The 17,366-nt window shown below is 40.0% G+C and overlaps 1 protein-coding gene across 2 annotated transcripts in view; it reads left to right on the plus strand.

The window, feature by feature from the left end:
* POLA1 (DNA polymerase alpha 1, catalytic subunit) overlaps window positions 1-17,366 on the plus strand; it is a 297,087-nt gene that overhangs the window by 178,928 nt on the left and 100,793 nt on the right. For both annotated transcript variants that reach the window (XM_047076032.1, XM_047076033.1), the window contains one exon: window positions 11,674-11,790. In XM_047076032.1, coding sequence (XP_046931988.1) covers window positions 11,674-11,790 — 117 coding nt within the window. The remainder of the gene's footprint in view (window positions 1-11,673; window positions 11,791-17,366) is intronic.

The following is a 17,366-nucleotide window of genomic DNA, read 5'->3' on the forward strand; positions in this document are numbered from 1 at the left end:
TCGGGGGAAAAAAAAAAAGAAGAGACAGAGACAGAGAGAAAAGGGAATAAAAAAAGAAAAGGAAAAAAAAAAAAAACGAACCGAAGCCACAAAAGATTGGGGAGGGAAGGGAACAATATACTGGGTAAAATGTTTCATGTGAAGAAATTCCAGCTAGATTACAAAATATTTCATTTATATATAAGGGTTTCTTAAAGAAGTTCAAGTGTCATGGGGATTTTAGGCCCACTTTATGATCTATCATCAGTTCTGTTTGATCAAAAAGTACCGAAGGCTTGTTCAACCCTTTATCATTTGGCATTAAAGGATATATTTCCTCTTAACATTTAGACTTTTGATAGGAATGCGCTTAATACAGGTATGGTAAATTCAGAATGAACTAAACCAGAAAATAAAATATATTTTCCAAATGTAAAGAAGTTGTCACTGACTGAGAAGGAGTTAATGTGTCACATTCTTTTGATTTCCACTCCTCGGGAGAAATCACAGCATCTGTAATTTTGGAGGCATATTCTGAAGAATATTACATCGTGATTTCTCCAGGCTGAATCTTAGAGGTCTGCCTGGGAATTTTCAGCCCTGACAAAATAAGAATGGACCCATTAGAGGATCAGGTTCATTTGATTTTTCAAAAGTTAGGGGAAATATGCAGATCACTTCAGAGAGTCCTTCCGCTCTGCCTTGTCGTGAGGCAGATGAAGGAAGGCAGGCTGGGCTGTGTTGCGGGAGCATTTGGAGCTTCTTATTCTTTGAGATCTCGGCAGTGTAAAACTTCCACAAGCCCTTTCTGTGTGTTTTTTTTTTTTCTCTTCCCAAAATATTCCATTTTACATGGGAAAGTCAATTTTGATAATTTCGAAAAGCTAGGCATTACAACAGAATTTGTTCCTCTTAGGAAAAAACAAAAAACACAAAAAAAACGCTCCTTTACCATGCAGTAGAACCTGCCAGTCGTACCTGGGTGAAAACAATTCTGGTAGAACTTTTCCAATCATCACATTTATTACGGAAAAGATTAACATACTATTTGTGAGACCATGTTTATCTACTAAAAATATGATTTTGATTTTTGTATTAATTTCGTAGTGCTCAGTTTGTATTTTTAGCTTGTTTCATGAATTGGGCTCTGCGTATAAAGTGGTTTTCAGCACACTGGTAATACTGTTGAGTATCTTCCTCAAATAGCAAGCATGCATTTCAACAGCTTTTTGGACAGAACCACAGTTAATACTTTATTTACAGGAAAAATGTACGGTTTTTAAAATTGTTAGTTTCTCATCTTCTGTTTTTGGCATTTACATTATGAAACTTCATCTCGGCATGTAGACTTACCTTGTACTGCCAAAAGGAAAGAAGTGGCTTTTCTGCAACGCTAAATAGTTTTGACTTTATTGTCTGCCTCAAAACAGCAGCTGATACCAGAAAAATGCCGTCTCATCATTGGGCCTGGGGTGTCCAAAAGAGGCAGGAACCAAATGACTGTAGCTCCCTGTCTGCCCTGGCCCTCTCCTCTTTTCTCTCTGTTTTCAGTGCCGTGAAGAGCAGGAGAACAATATTCTGCAATTAAGGATTCCATTAAGTTGAAGAAAAGAGCAAATGGGGGATGTTTGTTCTCCAAGCTGAAAAAATTTGTCTGGGTGGGGGGGAGAGGGGTAGTGGTATAGAGAGAGGTGGGTGGAGAGACGAAGTCAGGGCTGTTTGTTGAATATACTGTTAAGGACTGTTACCATCCTAATTAATCAAGTTAGAAATTACAGCTGTAGTCGGTTTCCCCCCAATTCTTGTTATCAATTTTCTTCTCTTTTGAGACAAAGCAAATATAAATTTTGTGTTCATTTGTCATTCGTTCTTTGACTTCAGCATCTCTGAAAATAACAATGTAGCACAAAAGCCCAGTATTTACCTAGTTGTAATGTGGGTTGCCATGGTGTTTTGCAAATTATTGCAATTATGTTCACCATGCGAGTCGCCCTTGGTAACTGGCGAAAAAACTGATAATCCTGTTTTGAACAAAAGGTCAAATTGCTGAATAGAAAGTCTTGATTAACTAAAAGATGTACAAAGTGGAATTATTTCCTACCATTCAGAAATAGTTCTTGATCGGGTTTGGGGGAGGGGGTGAGTAAGTACATCTGATTACTGAAGTACAAAGCATTGAAAGGATGTTGTCTTGAGCCTTTCATGTAGTCTTAATGGTGGCTTTTTTGTCAAATTTACCCATTTGCGGCATTGAAAGAGGCAGCTGCATTTAAGCTGGAGAGACGGTGCTTTTTCAAGGGTTCAGTGCAAGGAAAGTTCTCAGCAGTATCTGCAGTTTACTAGTAGCCCCTGGTCTATTAAAACTGATGTGCCGCATTTGAGCCCATTGCTCTCGGTACTTGTGAACCCCTCTGGCTGATGATCTAATAAAGTGCTCTTACTGGACAATCTCTGATCAGCTACTTAGAAAGGAGCTGGGGGAGGGGCGGGAGGGACCCCCTCACAGGCAGTCAGACTTGGTGTAGGCCAGACGAGACTCAAGCGAGTGGCCAAACTGAAAGGTTTGTCCTGATGATAATCTGTGCTAAGCTGAGATCACAGTTTTTCTTCTGGAGGGAAATCTTAATTTTATTCATAGTTGACTAAAAAATGAAGATTAGAAATGTCTTTTTGAAGTTCAAAAATCAATCTTTGTGGATTTGTTTCTTAAATTATGGGCATCTAGAAAATGTACGGTCTTACATTTAGGGAAAACCAAAAGTTTCCCAGGTTACAGCCAAAGGTCAAATGGATTTTATCTCTTCTGGATCTGCCAGAGCATCTGGGGGGAGTGAATTTCGAAGGCAGGGGGTCTCTTCTTTTTTTAATGGCCACCTGAAAAATCAGTTCTCAAAACTTTTGAGAGTGTGTGAAAGTGGCATGAAAGGAAAGCAAACCTTAACAAGTTTGTGGGTTTACATTCTACATCACCTAGCAACCCCCTGGCTCGGCCAGATCTCTTGTCTACCCTTAGTTCTGTTTACAGACTATTCAAACGGCCCTTCGAAACCATGAAAGATATTCAGTTTCATTAGTACCATTCTCAAGGAGAAAATAATTAAAGTTAAATGAACAAACATTGCCTGGTGATGGTTTGAACTCCATTCTGATTTTCAGATGCCCTTTGAGGCTCTTGCCTAGATAGTTCAGTTTTAACATTTGTTGTTCAGTACCCAGAGGCATATCACATTAAACCATACCAATAAATTACTAGACTGCTAACAAACAAACAATAAAAATTACTTTTCGCTAGACTTCAGCAAAGAAAAACTCTGCTGATAATAAGGTTCTAGGCATGCCCACCTGTTTGAATTTTTTTTAATTTGATTCCTATCCTAGATATCGTATGTACATTGAATAAAGGCAGCGGAGGGGGTGTGGGAACAAAGCACCTCTGTTTAAAACGGATTTATAACCTACCTTCAGAGATCTAACATCATAACAAAAAGTATTCGGATGATAATCCATGGAAGGCTGTGTGCATTTTAGTGAGTGGCTTAGTTTCATAAATGATTCTACTACTACTAATCCATGCCCTGCCACTTTCTACTTGGGAACTGCTTATGTGCTTAAATTGACCTCTTTTTAAAATTTCTGAATTAGTTTAAAAAAAAAAACAAAAACATTTTTTCATGTGCTTTTTTTTTTTTTTTAATTCTCATAAGCACGTTCCCTGAGAATTCATCTTGGTAACAGCCAAGCACATGAGACAGTTCAAAATATTTTTCACGTGTATTAGTGATTTGATTATATTGAATGCTCTTGGCAAAACTTCTCTTCCTTCATTAATAACAGCTTTCTAATTATAAACGCAGTATGTGCTTGCTGTAGAAAATTCAGAAACTACAGAAACAGAAGAAAAACTACAGACAACCTACGATGACATTTTTGGGTAGTTCCTTCCAGTCTTTTTTTTTTTTTTCTGTGTACGTACTGATGAAACTAAGGCTTGAATTGCTTTTGAGGTTTTATTTGTTAGTGTGTGTTCATAGCAAAGGTGATTTTTTGTCATTATTGAAGACTTGAGAGGCAGGGGTGGACGTGCAAGTAATGAGCAATGTTTCTTAGAGGCTCCGTCACTATAATATTAATATAAGCAACAGAGTAGCCATTGTACCGTCTCATTCCACTCGATTCTCTCTCTCTCTCTTCCTTTTCCTTATTGAAATGTCTGTATTCCTTAACTGACACATCCATCTATAACCATTCATGGTGGAAAGTCGGACATTCGTCGCAGTTGGAATATTACATCCCCAAGTCACTTGTAGCTTCACATAGGGAGGGGAAAAAAAGTCTTATGCAAAGATTTCTAATACAATAGAGATTAATGGAACGTGGAGAGGAAAATGCTTTCAGTTTCTCATATAAAGTGAAAGCAGGGCAGCCTGGAAATGTTGTATTCTTACTATTGGTATTTTGTTAGATCTCTAACATCCACAGTACATGGCTGGGTCGCATGAGCTCTTTGTGCTTTGTTGACAGTTGACAGACAAAGCAGAATTATTCCTGAAGCAAGGTACTGTGTACTTAGTTGTGACCTATTATAGCCTACGAATGTAGCTTGCTTTTGAGTTGGATGAATAGGGAGAGTATTTTAGAGAATAGGCTTGAATATACTAAGAGGTTTTAGCTGCCCACACAGAAAGATACATGTCTTCCATTGAACTCCCCCCCCCCCCCCGTGTAATTTTCCTTATAAAATCATTTTAAGTATATTTTCCCTGGTTGCTTGCATGGAGACAATTTTAACTGTTCTAGTATTGTCCTACAGTGGTAAAATAAAATTGCTGGTAATTGTTGGCTTTCTCTGCTCACAGTATAGCGGGAGAAGATGGCTTGCATGGGGCTCTTTAATGTACCTCAGGGACATCTTCTGATGCTCAACCTCTGATTGCAAATTAAAATAACAAGGCTGTGGTATTGGATTTGATGTGAGGCAAAGCAGAGCAACTTGCTAATTTATCATGTAATATACAATTGCTGAGGTTGGAATTTGTGCACTTGTGGTGCTATTCTGTGTGTTTAAATGAGGACCACTGTTTGCATCTAACCTATCATAACAGTTTGGGAGTGCTCCATTATCCTTTCAGCAAACTGATGGCAGAGTCTGGTCTTCACACAAATGATAAGATCAATAAGTTTCAAATAACTTGGATGAAATGACATGTGACTGTTCATTTAAAGAGATATCTTACTTTAAAAATCAATTTTGGTAATATTTAAAAGTTTTCCATTGACAAGGCACTTTCCACTTCTGTTTTGTTTGATAATTTTGTTAAAAATATTTTTGTATTAACTTCAGTGAATAGTTTATATATGTATTTTTCCTGATTTGCTCTTTCATCTCCTACCATGGCACCTCTCTGAGACTTAATAATCACTCTTTGACAGGCCAGCATGCTGCAGTGTAGAAGATTTAACTTTAAAAGCAAAATTATGTTCCTGTTAAAACTTCCCCTGGAGATCTTAGGAAAATTTTCTCCCAGTTTTGGGTGCAAATGTGGGTCAGAAAGCAATTTGTTTTTTGATATTTCTGGAAATCCCAAATCACAACATGTCATTCTTGAAAAGCAGCTGTGGGCCCATACTGTGCACTGTCTGTAAGACCCATTTTATACTGGGGATAATTCTGTGACAGAAAAAAGTGACTGCAAGGGAGCCCCAGAACATTTATAAATGGTTTTGGGTGAAAAGCGGATCTGGTTCTCAAAGTGTGTAGAGTTTGGGTAGAGGAGCAGTTAATGGCTGTTACAGAAAAATAGTAATGATATGATGAACTGTGGAAGAGCACGTTTCCTGGCTGCTGTTCCTGCACTCCTGGAGAGCCATGACAATTTCAACTAAATCATACGTCAGTGCAGTACTGGGGGGTGTTGTGTCTTGAAAATCTCTGAATCCTGAAATAAAGCAGAGACGCTTTCCTCTTCCCTCACCATCCATTCTGCCATCTACAACTTCAAATCTAGTACAGTTTTGCCAGGAAAGACCTGGAAAGTTCACTTGTATTGACTGCACAGTTCTGTTATTTTGCGATCACATTGAGAAGCACCTCCACCTAATCTAACCAGTTATCCATCATCGTTGCTCTCTATTTTTGGTAACACCAGGTGGAAACCGACCAGAATCTTCCCTGCTTGGAATAATGCGTCTTCACCAGTGCATTGCCCCCTGTAGCCCAGCACTAATGTTCCCCAGTAGTGGAGGCGTGTGGAGGGTAATAATGATAGCTTACATTTAATGAACATTGTTGTGAGCTCTGAACAACTCTAATAGAGTAAATATTATTGCCTTGTGTTTTGTAGATGAGGAAACGGAGGCTCAGAGGAAAGTTCAGTGACTTGTGTAAAATTACCCCATAATAACTGGGTGGGGAGAAGCTGTGTTCAAGTGCACTTTTTCATAATTTCATTTCTGTATTCTTCATTGAGTGTGAACCTTTGCCCAAAGGGGAGGACACTACCAGATCCACGGTGGGTCATCCCCTGGGCCTGAGTTTCCAGTTAGGGAAGTAAAATAAGATTGTTCAAGGACAGTACAGAGCATTGTATGCTCAGTGGCACCAGGATAGAGGGAGAAGTTTCTGGATGGTGGGGAAGTTTCACAGAAGAGTGGAAGTAATGCTCAAGGAATGGCCATTTTAGGCAGAGATTCTATAGCTTAAGCCAAGGCAAGGAGTTGGTAGTAGGCAAAATGTGGTAGGGGCGGTGAGTAAACCAATTCAGTGGGGCGAGGGGTTTGGGTAAGGGAATGTGAGAAAGGGAGATGGGGATGAGCCTGGAAGAACTTGAAAGCCAGACCAAAGCATACCTTCTCTATGGAAGGCTTACCACTGGAGGGGAGGGAGTGGAGGGCCCTTGGGAAGCTACGCTGGGCAAGTCTTTACACTGGATGTGGGAGAGAGTGGAGTTGGGGAAACCAGGTAGGAGGCTATTAGAGTAGATCGACCTTGAGGTCTGGGCTTTGGCAGAGTTGACGACAATGGGATTGCAAGGCCAGTTGGACAGATTTGGTGACTCATTGGAAGAGGGAGGAGAAGGACCCACCATATATTTGATTCAAAGGTATGAGAACGGTGCATTTTTCTTTCTCCTGGGAATTTTAAGCCCTTATTATTTTCTATATGTTTGCTCCTGTGTATTATTTTATTGCTTCTGTTCATTCATTTATTCAGACTTTTTTTTTTTTTTGAGCGCCTCCTCTGTGCTACCTATATAGGTCTGGATGATTTCTCTGTGTGCATCCTTCTAAAAATACAAATGTACACAAGTGAATAAGTTTGTGTTTAAGGTGCAGCTACCAGGAACGCCTCAGTTACAAGTGGAAATCGATCCCTTTTTAGCATGTGCAGACAGAAACCATTTTAGTTGAGACCTCAGAAATATAATTTAGCAATCAGAACCAATCAGCATTTGACACAGTTTCGTACACAATGATTTCAAGGAATTAGTGATGCTGAAACTAAAGTAACAGGTGACAGATCTTTGCGTATTTTGGTAAAGGTTTATTTTGCTGTTGGACACGCTGGCTTCACCTCTTTTGAACCCCCTACTTATAAATGTGGTTAAAGTAGGCATCTGAAAACTTAATGACCTTATTCGTGTTGGTTGTGACAGTTTGGCATTTACATGTGGCATTGCATAATAAAATGACATATTTTGTTGGCAGGCTTCCTTAGGGTGGTTCTGGGGATTTTCATAAAAACCAGCCCTTTTTATAGGTTGCACTTACAAAGGAGTATACTTCGTTAAATTTTTTGGCCGTTGACTTGGCAATGTAACTTTGGGCTGTAAGTTTTTTCCCATCATGGGAAATGAAAATAAGCTCAGTTTTATGTTTGTGAGCGATGCTTCAAAGTGAATTTATTCAATGCTAGTTACTTGCATTTGCTTTGTTTTTTATCACCCATTAAGGGCATAATTCAATATGAAATCGTGTAACTAAGACTGGCCCCATCATAGAATATTTTCAAAGGCTCGGCCTCCTTAATTTTAACAACACAGATGTTTCTTTCAAGGTAGATACAGCGTAGTCCATTAATATTTGCTGGGGGAACAAAGGGTTAACCAAAATGTACTTGACAAAGTCAAATGGAAGCAAAGCATGTATTGAATATGATTAAGGTCTATTTCCCCCACAGAAGAGTTTTGTTTAAAATAAACCATGACCAGAAGCTTAATTATCAAAATAAAACAAGAAGAATCAAGAGTTACAGTCTCCTAATATTGTTTTGCCGCCCTAGTTCCCTTCACACAGTTATCAGCATGTGTAATTTCCATGCATAATAGCACTAGTTATTGTTGTCATTTGTAAAGGGAGATTAACAGATAGTAAGTACAAACAAACCCAAATAAATACTGAATAGAGAGGTGACAAAGAAGAAAAGACCTCTTTAATGTTAATTATAACTGGTAGGAAGTCTAGACAAATTATATTATCTGTTTTCTATATGATTTGGAAGGACATTTAGTTAGTAACTGTGTCAGAGATAGAGTTTGGTGTTTGCTTTAGAAACAGGTGAGGTGACAATTTAGCATCTCCCTGGTTGGCAGCTTTCTAGTGAGTCATGAAGTTCTAGCAAATTGATGGAATCAAGTTTCTAAAACATCTGACGAGAACTTGGGGTTTTTGAATGGTATCTTTTAAAAATGAAAGAGTAATTTTAACTTCCAGGTTCTATGCCAATAATTAGTAACTTATTGTCTCAAAACATGATCGTTGTTTCCTGTCTGCTTGCTTTTCTAAAATTGTGTTCACAACTGTGGTTGGCATTATTAGCTGGTACCTATTCCAAAGCGTGTAAAGCCTCAGACAGCAACTATAATGTAGCAAAGCCAAACGAACGATAAAGGACTAGTCGAGTCCTGCATTTTTCATACGTGGTCTGCTTGAATTCTACTGTTTCCTTTATTAATGTGCCTAAACAGGTACTTTGGGAAACAGCTGGTCTCGCCGTTAGTATTTATAGGCTTCATTTAGAATTTAATACCTGCTGCTGTCGGCACCACTTACCTCCTTCTGTGTCCCCCACGCCCAGGACAAGCTAAACAAACCAAAGTGTCTGCTTTCCTTAATTCTGAGGGGCTACACTCTTGACTTCACAGTGTTTTTAAAGGAAACGTAAATATGTCATTCAATGTACATGTCATTTGTCAATGCACCTGAATTTCAGAAATATTAAAATGTGGCCTCGGGGCGCCTGGGTGGCGCAGTCGGTTAAGCGTCCGACTTCAGCCAGGTCACGATCTCGCGGTCCGTGAGTTCGAGCCCCGCGTCAGGCTCTGGGCTGATGGCTCGGAGCCTGGAGCCTGTTTCCGATTCTGTGTCTCCCTCTCTCTCTGCCCCTCCCCCGTTCATGCTCTGTCTCTCTCTGTCCCAAAAATAAATAAACGTTGAAAAAAAAATTTTTTTTAAAAAATAAAATGTGGCCTCAAATCCAGAAAGTATAGCTATAGGCCCTAGTATAGGCCCTAAGATTTAGAACAAATAGTTGCCTGTGACTCAGAAGCATGGTAGTAGTTTGTCTCAGATAGGTAGGATCCACACGACTCCATCCCTTTTCCGTGTTGTTGGGCATTTATGGTTGGTACCGTACAACTTAGTTCTTAAAGCCAAACCATACTGAGTTGCTTTTCATCTTTGTGTGTGTGAACCTCGCTTTCTTATTTAGGTTGTCATTTCCTGAAACTCTCTACCTGGTGCTTTTTTGGCTACTCCCTATACTAATATTTAATGTAATTTTGGACACATATTAAAGGTTTTATAAGGACTCCTTGAGATCCTCTGTCTGAAGAGTTTAAATATTAAAATAGTTCGGCGTATTGATTGAAGATAGGAATGAAGTTCCTTATGAATGTATTGACTAGATGAATTTTATCATCTTCAAAGGTAGTACATTTTCTTTCACTCAAAGTATTCTAGAGTATACTTTCTTTGGCTGTAAAACCCATAACTGGAACTGAACTTATTTTGGGTGCTCTCTCTTGAGTCTGGTTGTAGTTTCTTCCAAGAAGAACCTATTCTCAGGAATGAGGTCACACGGCACAACAATGAGTAGGGACATCCTGCAGGTTTGGACTAAAGCCACGTGGCACTGTTAAGTGGCAGGTGAAGGTCCCCGATGTAATTAAGCAACATTTGTGTGTATACTGCTCTTATCTAGGGGGGGAAAGACCATTGCTGATTCTAGAAATGGGGAACGGGGTTAAACATGTCATTGATTGTTTTCTTCATCACATCACTCATAGCTCTCTGGCCTTCATTCTTTTCCACATGTTGTTCCTTCTGCCTCAGTGGCCTTTCCTGCTTTCTCCACCTACCAAACTTCTACTCTTCAAGACCATCTCAAAAGTTGTGCCTCTCCAAATACTCCAAGGTGCAAAGACAGTCGGGTCCCAATTTGCCGCTGCCTCGGTGGGAACACCACGCCACAAGGGAACGCGCCTGTTCACCTTTATACCGCAGCCCTTCAGCCTGCTTTGCTTAGCCTTCCTATGCCCAACACACTGAGCACTAAAGCCACAGATCCTGGGGCCCTTCCTAAGAGCACCTGAACTTTGCTCCTCCCCCTTGTGCGGTTTTGTCTCCCTCATTCAACAGATATGTTTTCTAGCAATCACGATACTACTTTAAGATAACAGGCGTGTTGTTGCCACACTTCTAGGAAAAAATTCGAACAAGGGCAGCAGGAGAGGGTAACTGAAGAAGGAAATTGAGAAGAAAGTCTAAAGCCCAGTGCAATGGGCAATGACTAATTCAGACCCCTGGGAAAGAGTGTTCAGTTGAGATTGTCCTTGAAAACATTGCAGCCAGTTTTATGCCTCCAGAGAATGTGTGTAGAAGAATCTGCTTTAATTTTAAATTTTTTTTTTCAACGTTTATTTATTTTTGGGACAGAGAGAGACAGAGCATGAACGGGGGAGGGGCAGAGAGAGAGGGAGACACAGAATTGGAAACAGGCTCCAGGCTCTGAGCCATCAGCCCAGAGCCTGACGCGGGGCTCAAACTCCCGGACCGCGAGATCGTGACCTGGCTGAAGTCGGACGCTTAACCGACTGTGCCACCCAGGCGCCCCTGCTTTAATTTTAAATAATTGCTTACTTTAAGTGTTTCTTTGATGCCAGGTACAGCTCTCAGCATGCTAAGTGTATTACGTCATGACAACTTGTAAAGTAGGTCTAGGTACTGTTGTTGGACCTACTTTACAGAGAAGGAAGCTGAACACAGCATTTAAGCCAGTAGCCAGTGGTCAGTCCGCTGTTGGGAAAGTCATTCATTTCTACATGGTATACTCTTTCCTTTGGTAAAAGTCTTTACTAGTGCCCAAAAGGCCCATCCGTTTGCATTCTGTGTGTCATCATGTAAGCTTTTACTGGGAGGCTTTGCTGTAAGCATGCGTCGGGGGTAGATATTAAGAAGAAGGGAAGAATATTTCCCGGGATTTTTTTTTTTTGTTTTTTAAACTTGACGCGTTTCCTAACTGTTAAGGTTGGGGCATAGGTCTAAGCGACATGCCAGGGAAGAAAGGTAAGGAACTATTTCAGAACCTCTAAGGAAGGTTTGAGCGAAAGGAATCTGTCTTGATGACGAAGGAGGTTTTTACATGCATTTGTTTGACGGTGGTGATAAGACTCCAGTGTTCTCTTTTCTGCTCTCCAGGGCTGGTTGATGTGTGAGGAGCCAGCGTGTCGAAATCGAACTCGGCGCCTTCCCCTTCAGTTCTCCCGAAATGGGCCTCTTTGCCAAGTCTGCATGAAAGCTACGCTTCGGCCAGAGGTAACAGTCACGTGATGCTCAAGAGCTGTGTAGACAGATGGGTTGGGGGTCTGTGTTCGCCTGCTCTGGGAGGGCACATGTGTGCTATTTGCTCTCTGAAGACACCCTACTACCACACGCATGTATTTTTAAAAATTCCGACTTCAAAGAGATAAATGCTTGATTTTTTTCACCTCATGAACAAGACTATATTTATATCTAAAAGAGAAACTGACTAGTTCTCATAGGAATCACTCCGATTTCCTTGGTTGCCACTTCATAATTACACAGAAGAAACTGCTTTTGCAGAAACCGTCGTTCTCTTTGGATTAGGTCTGAACCCCTTTTGTAATGGCCACAAAACCTCCCACACCTGCGCCCTTCATGGTTCATTGCATTTGTGCGGGATTCCGTTGTTTTTAAGGGACAGAGTAGATGAGCAGCTCTCCAGCTCTTTCTCTACCTCAGTACGTACACCTGAGGGAGGAGGTCGGCTATCATTTGTGATTCCCAAGTAGGGAGCACATAGTCTGGAAACAGCTCATAATGAAGATGCTTTCCTTCTGTTGCCCCCTTGGAGCATCAGCAATCCAAGTGGCATTTCACAAACTGTAGGGAAAGGAATATTTGAAGGTCTTCCTTGCAAAGAGGGTTTCGTGATCAGGTACATCTAGCAAACTCTGGGCTAGCCAGAGTTAAACAAGCTTATTGCAGATTGTCTGAGAACCTGTAATGTGATAATGTGCAGTCAACCTCACCAATACAGGACTGTAATGTGCCTCACTTTCCAAATTTGGCCTGAGGATTTGTAAGGATTTTGGTGAGAAGAAAGTGGGAATAGGGAACCTGTTACTACTACTTCTTTTTTTTTTTTTTAACACAGAAGCAGAATTCTGTAATCAAGTCTTAACTTCAGATCTTTTCACTGAAAAGAGTTGATACAAAGGGTAGTTTTAGGAAAATATTTTAAAGTTCTCATGGCTTTTAATTTTAAGGTAACAGATCACTTCACAAAATTTGGCGAGAAGTCAGTAACTACAAACGGCTACTACCATTGTATGCCGCCTTGTTCTTTTGCATTGCCATTAATGTTTTTTTTTTTTTACATGCTTTCAGTCATGATGAAAATAGGATTTTGTATCATGTTTATCTTTTGTCAAGCCTCTGTCTGTGTTGCTGCATCGTTTTCAGTACCAAAACCAAATTCAACCATTTCTCCTGTTGGGCATTTTAGGCTACCTTCACTCTCTTTATTAGAAAATTGTGATAACTCTTTTCCTGCTTACGTTATTTTTGTTGTTATTTGAAATGTTTTTTGAGGACAAATTCTTAACCGACAGTGTATATCAAAGCACCTAAATACAATATGGTCATGATTCATTTTGCCACACTGCTTTCCTAATGGGTTATCCCAATTTAAATGGTAGCCAGTGACTTGATGAGTGTACCAATTTCACCACTGCCTTTGTAGCATTTGGGTGTTGTCATTATTTTTAATTTGGTAAGTATAACTGTTCCTTGCCTTATTTTGTATATCTTTGATAATTAGCAAAGTAGAATATAATTTTTTAACAAAACTATGGAACACATAGTGAGAATTAGCTGTTGTGCTAAGTCGGTCTCGTCCCACCCAGCACTTGGATTAGCAGCTGCAGGAAGAGAAAAAAAGCATATATGTAGTGTGACTCATCACTCCACTTGTAGACTCCAGAGGAATCGCCTTGCTTCGTGAACCATTGTTGCCTTTGAGACCTTTTAAACAGCTAGCTCATCAAGTCAAGTTCAATGAAAATTGAATTACTTCTTAGAAAGTCAGCTGATTTTATGATTCCATTCTTGGTGAGAGAAAGTAAAAGGAGAACGGATAGCTAGTAGATTGGTAATCTTCCAGTTAACGATGATGTTATTGATAGTTAGGTTATCATTTCTCATGTAGTATCTTTTTTAAAAATGAATGAGCCAACACAGGCATTTTGAAGTACTTTTTTTCCCCCTTCATATCCTTGACCTTAAAGTGGTAACATTTTAGGCAGGCATTTACCAAGGTTATCAGCGACTCTTGCCAGGGAGGACCTTTCATGGCATAGGGTCATATTGCATGGGTCATATTCCTGCTCAGAACATGACCTTTTGGGATACCTGGAAGTTCAGCACATCCTGGTTGGTGATACCCTCTGTAGCAGCTCCTCACAGGGACGGACCTTGACAGTGGGCCTGAGCCCGAGCCCACTCTTAGGCATTCCATTTGGAGTTGCTAGTGATGAGTTGAGCATTTCTTAATTCTCTTTATGAGGTTCCTGGGCTTTCCTAGTAAAAGGAAAAAGCTGTATCTTTCCAGAGACCGTTCCAAAGAAGCTCCAAAATCAGTGGTAGAATGGACAGGATCATTGTACTTACTCTAGGGTTTTCTAAAGTGGCCATTTTGCAGGATTATGCTTATCTGATCCTTTAGTTCTAGGGTGCTGTGTCTCAATCATACATTACTTTCATTTAATAATTATTTATTGAGGGGTGCCTGGGTGGTTCAGTTGGTTAAGCATCCAGCTCTTGATTTCAGCTCAGGTGATGATCTCACGGTTCATGTGTTCGAGTCCTACATCAGGCTCTGTGCTGACAGCACAGAGCTTGCTTGGGATCCTCTGTCTCCATCTCTCTCTGCCCCTCCCCTGCTCACTTGCATTCTCTCTCTCTCTCTCTCTCTCTCTCAAAAATAAACACTTAAAAAATAATCATTTATTGAATACCTGTTACATCCTATGCACTCTGCTTAGGGCTAGGGACAGAACAATTAACAGGACATTTCCTTATTTATAAAGCTAGTTTCACATTATGTAGATTATATAAAATTGGTATCTGTGGTCAAAAATAGGCATTTGTAAATATCTGGACAGAAGCACCAGAGTTTTGTGATGTTGGACTAGGTAGGGGCTTTAAATACGTTGTTCAGCTTTGATGGGAAAGCCAGTCTAGTCCCTACATAATAAATCTACTCTCATTTGGTCCTGGGTTGCATTTGGCTTGAGTACTTTACAGGATTGACTTGGTATGAAACCTGGCTCTTCTTCTGACTCCTATTACCAGGGGGACTCGAACTCACGAACCACAAGATCATGACCTGAACCAAAGTCAGTAGCCCAACTGACTGAGCTATCCAGGTGCCCTGTTCTCAGGGTTTTAGATGTATCTCTCTTCTCAGATAACTTTAGGGAAAAAAAAAATCACTGAAGTTTTTTTTTTTTACGTTGATAAGAATTTAACAGTATCCAAATTGCTGATTATTAAAAATACATTCTCGGGGCTCCTGCGTGGCTCAGTCAGTTGAGCGTCCAACTTTGTCTAAGGTCATGGTCTCACAGTTTCTGAGTTTGAACCCCACATCGGGCTCATTACTATTAGTCTGTCAGTGCAGAGCCCATTTCAGATCCTCTGTCCCCCTCTCTCTGCCCCTCCCCTGCTTGTGCTCTCCCAAAAATAAATAAATATTTTAAAAAATTTAAAAATATATTCTCTGAGTATTCTCTGTTACATAGAAAGTCCACATAAATACAGGACTGAAAACCTCGATATATACAAAAGTTCCTAAGTCAGAAGAACCCTCTTTCACACTGGAGGTAGAGACAAGACTTTGCCAAGTTCGAGAGTAAATATTTTAGTATGTTTTTATTTCAAGGACATGGTTTTGACTTCTTAAGACGGCCAAATCTGTCTGGCTGTGAGACGAACCCACGGGGAATTCTGTATCATGTGATTCACCAAAACCAGAGGTTTAGTTTGTTTTGTTTGGTTTGCAGTATAGAGCTAAGATTTCAAACTAAATTAAACTTTTACTCACAAACATTTCTCTTCCTGATGTGGAGATGAGAAAGCATCTAAATGTGATTCCCTAGGCCGTGACAGAAATCACTGGGAAAGGTGCACAACCCCTGGTGTAAGGCATTGTGGTAGATCCCTCTATTCAGTTGTTTACCAACTAAATTTCTTGAAGGCCACTTACAAGGAAAGCAGTAGAATAACTTCTGGTTCTACTTCAAGATATCTTTAGTGTTTCTCACATTATCCTCAGTTGTAAAATTGTGAAGATCTTTTATAATGTAAAGTGTATACCACACAGGGCTCTGGCCTTCAAAGGAGAAGAAGGGTAATAATGAACTTGCAGCCATTGTGTGTTACAGTTTCAAAATGGCTGAGATTGAACAAATTGTTGATTTGATAAGTAGATTAGGGACAGTGAGAATGTTGCCAGGCTACCTGAAACAGTGTCTTATTTCTGCATAAAAAGAAAGCATGAAAATAACTGTGGTCTCTTAGGGCAGTACTTATGAGTTCTGCAGGAAGAGCACCTTACAGCTCTGATAAAAAAAAGTCTTGAACATCTATACCTAGTCCTCGGTTACGCTCTAGGAGAACATGGATTTTTACCATGAAGAGTCTTTGGACTTGTCCGTTGTGATTTTGATCTACATGTTTGCTGATGCAGAGTTCACTAAATTCTACATACAGCTTCTCTTACCATGAAGCAGATGCTAGCCTTCTTTTTCAATATATTTTTTCATCAAGGTGAAATTCACATAACAGAATTAACCATTTTAAAGTGAATAATGCATTGGCATTTAGTACACTCATAAATGTTGTAAGACCACCATTTCTATCTAGTTCCAAAATGTTTTCATCACCCTAAAAGAAAACCTTGTACCATGTAAGCAGTTTACCCCATTCCTTCCCTTCTTCCAGTCTCTCGGAACCACTAATCTGCTTTACGTCTCTCTAGATCTACCTATTCTGGATATTTCATATACATGGAGTCATGTAATACGTGACCTTCGGTGTCTAGCTTCTTTCACCTAGCATGTTTCCGAGGTTCACCTGTGTTGTAACCTGTGTCAGTACTTCATTCTTTTTTATGGCCAAATAATAGTCTGTTAAATAGATATACCACTGTGTGTTTATCTATTCATCTGTCCGTGCACATTTGGGTTGCTTTTTTCAATATACTTTCAAGTTTATTTTATTTTCATTTGCTAGACAGATCTTACGTTTGGCCTAAATTTGTGTTCTGTGGCTCTGTTGGTCCTAGTTCAGCTGAGTGGTACTGCGTACAGCTACGCTGGTCCTTTCCTCTCTTCCTGTGTTTGATAAGCACTTGCCCAGCACCAGCTCTACCTGCTTTGAGAACTTTTTAGATATTTGAAGGTAGCTCTCTTCCTGAGCCTTCTCATCGGCCCAGTTTTCCTAGGTCTTCAACCATTTCTCTAGTGCTCTGCTTTCACAATAATTACCCTAGTCTAGAGTTTGTATCCCAGCCCTTCAATTGCTGTCACTAGCACTAGTATAGAGCACAATAAACCTGCTGCTACTGACTTTTCTAGGTAGTAAATATCTGTGAAGTCAATTTAAGGTTGCCTTGACTCTCTTGGCATCCATATTCACAGTGTCAATTCCTTTTCATCATTCCCTATACTAAACACGTAATGTTTTTTTTTTTTTTTTTTTTTTTTGTACACGCAATTGCCAAGCCGTGCTTTCCCGGGTTTTCCAAGTGGTTTATTTAGACCTGTGTGTACGACTCCATTAGTAGTGTATTAGTTTCCTGGGGCCGC

Source organism: Lynx rufus, unplaced genomic scaffold (genome assembly GCF_022079265.1).
Source record: "Lynx rufus isolate CCGP_SWC_20201006 ecotype Redwood Valley unplaced genomic scaffold, mLynRuf1.p SCAF_14, whole genome shotgun sequence".
Taxonomy (NCBI): domain Eukaryota; kingdom Metazoa; phylum Chordata; class Mammalia; order Carnivora; family Felidae; genus Lynx; species Lynx rufus.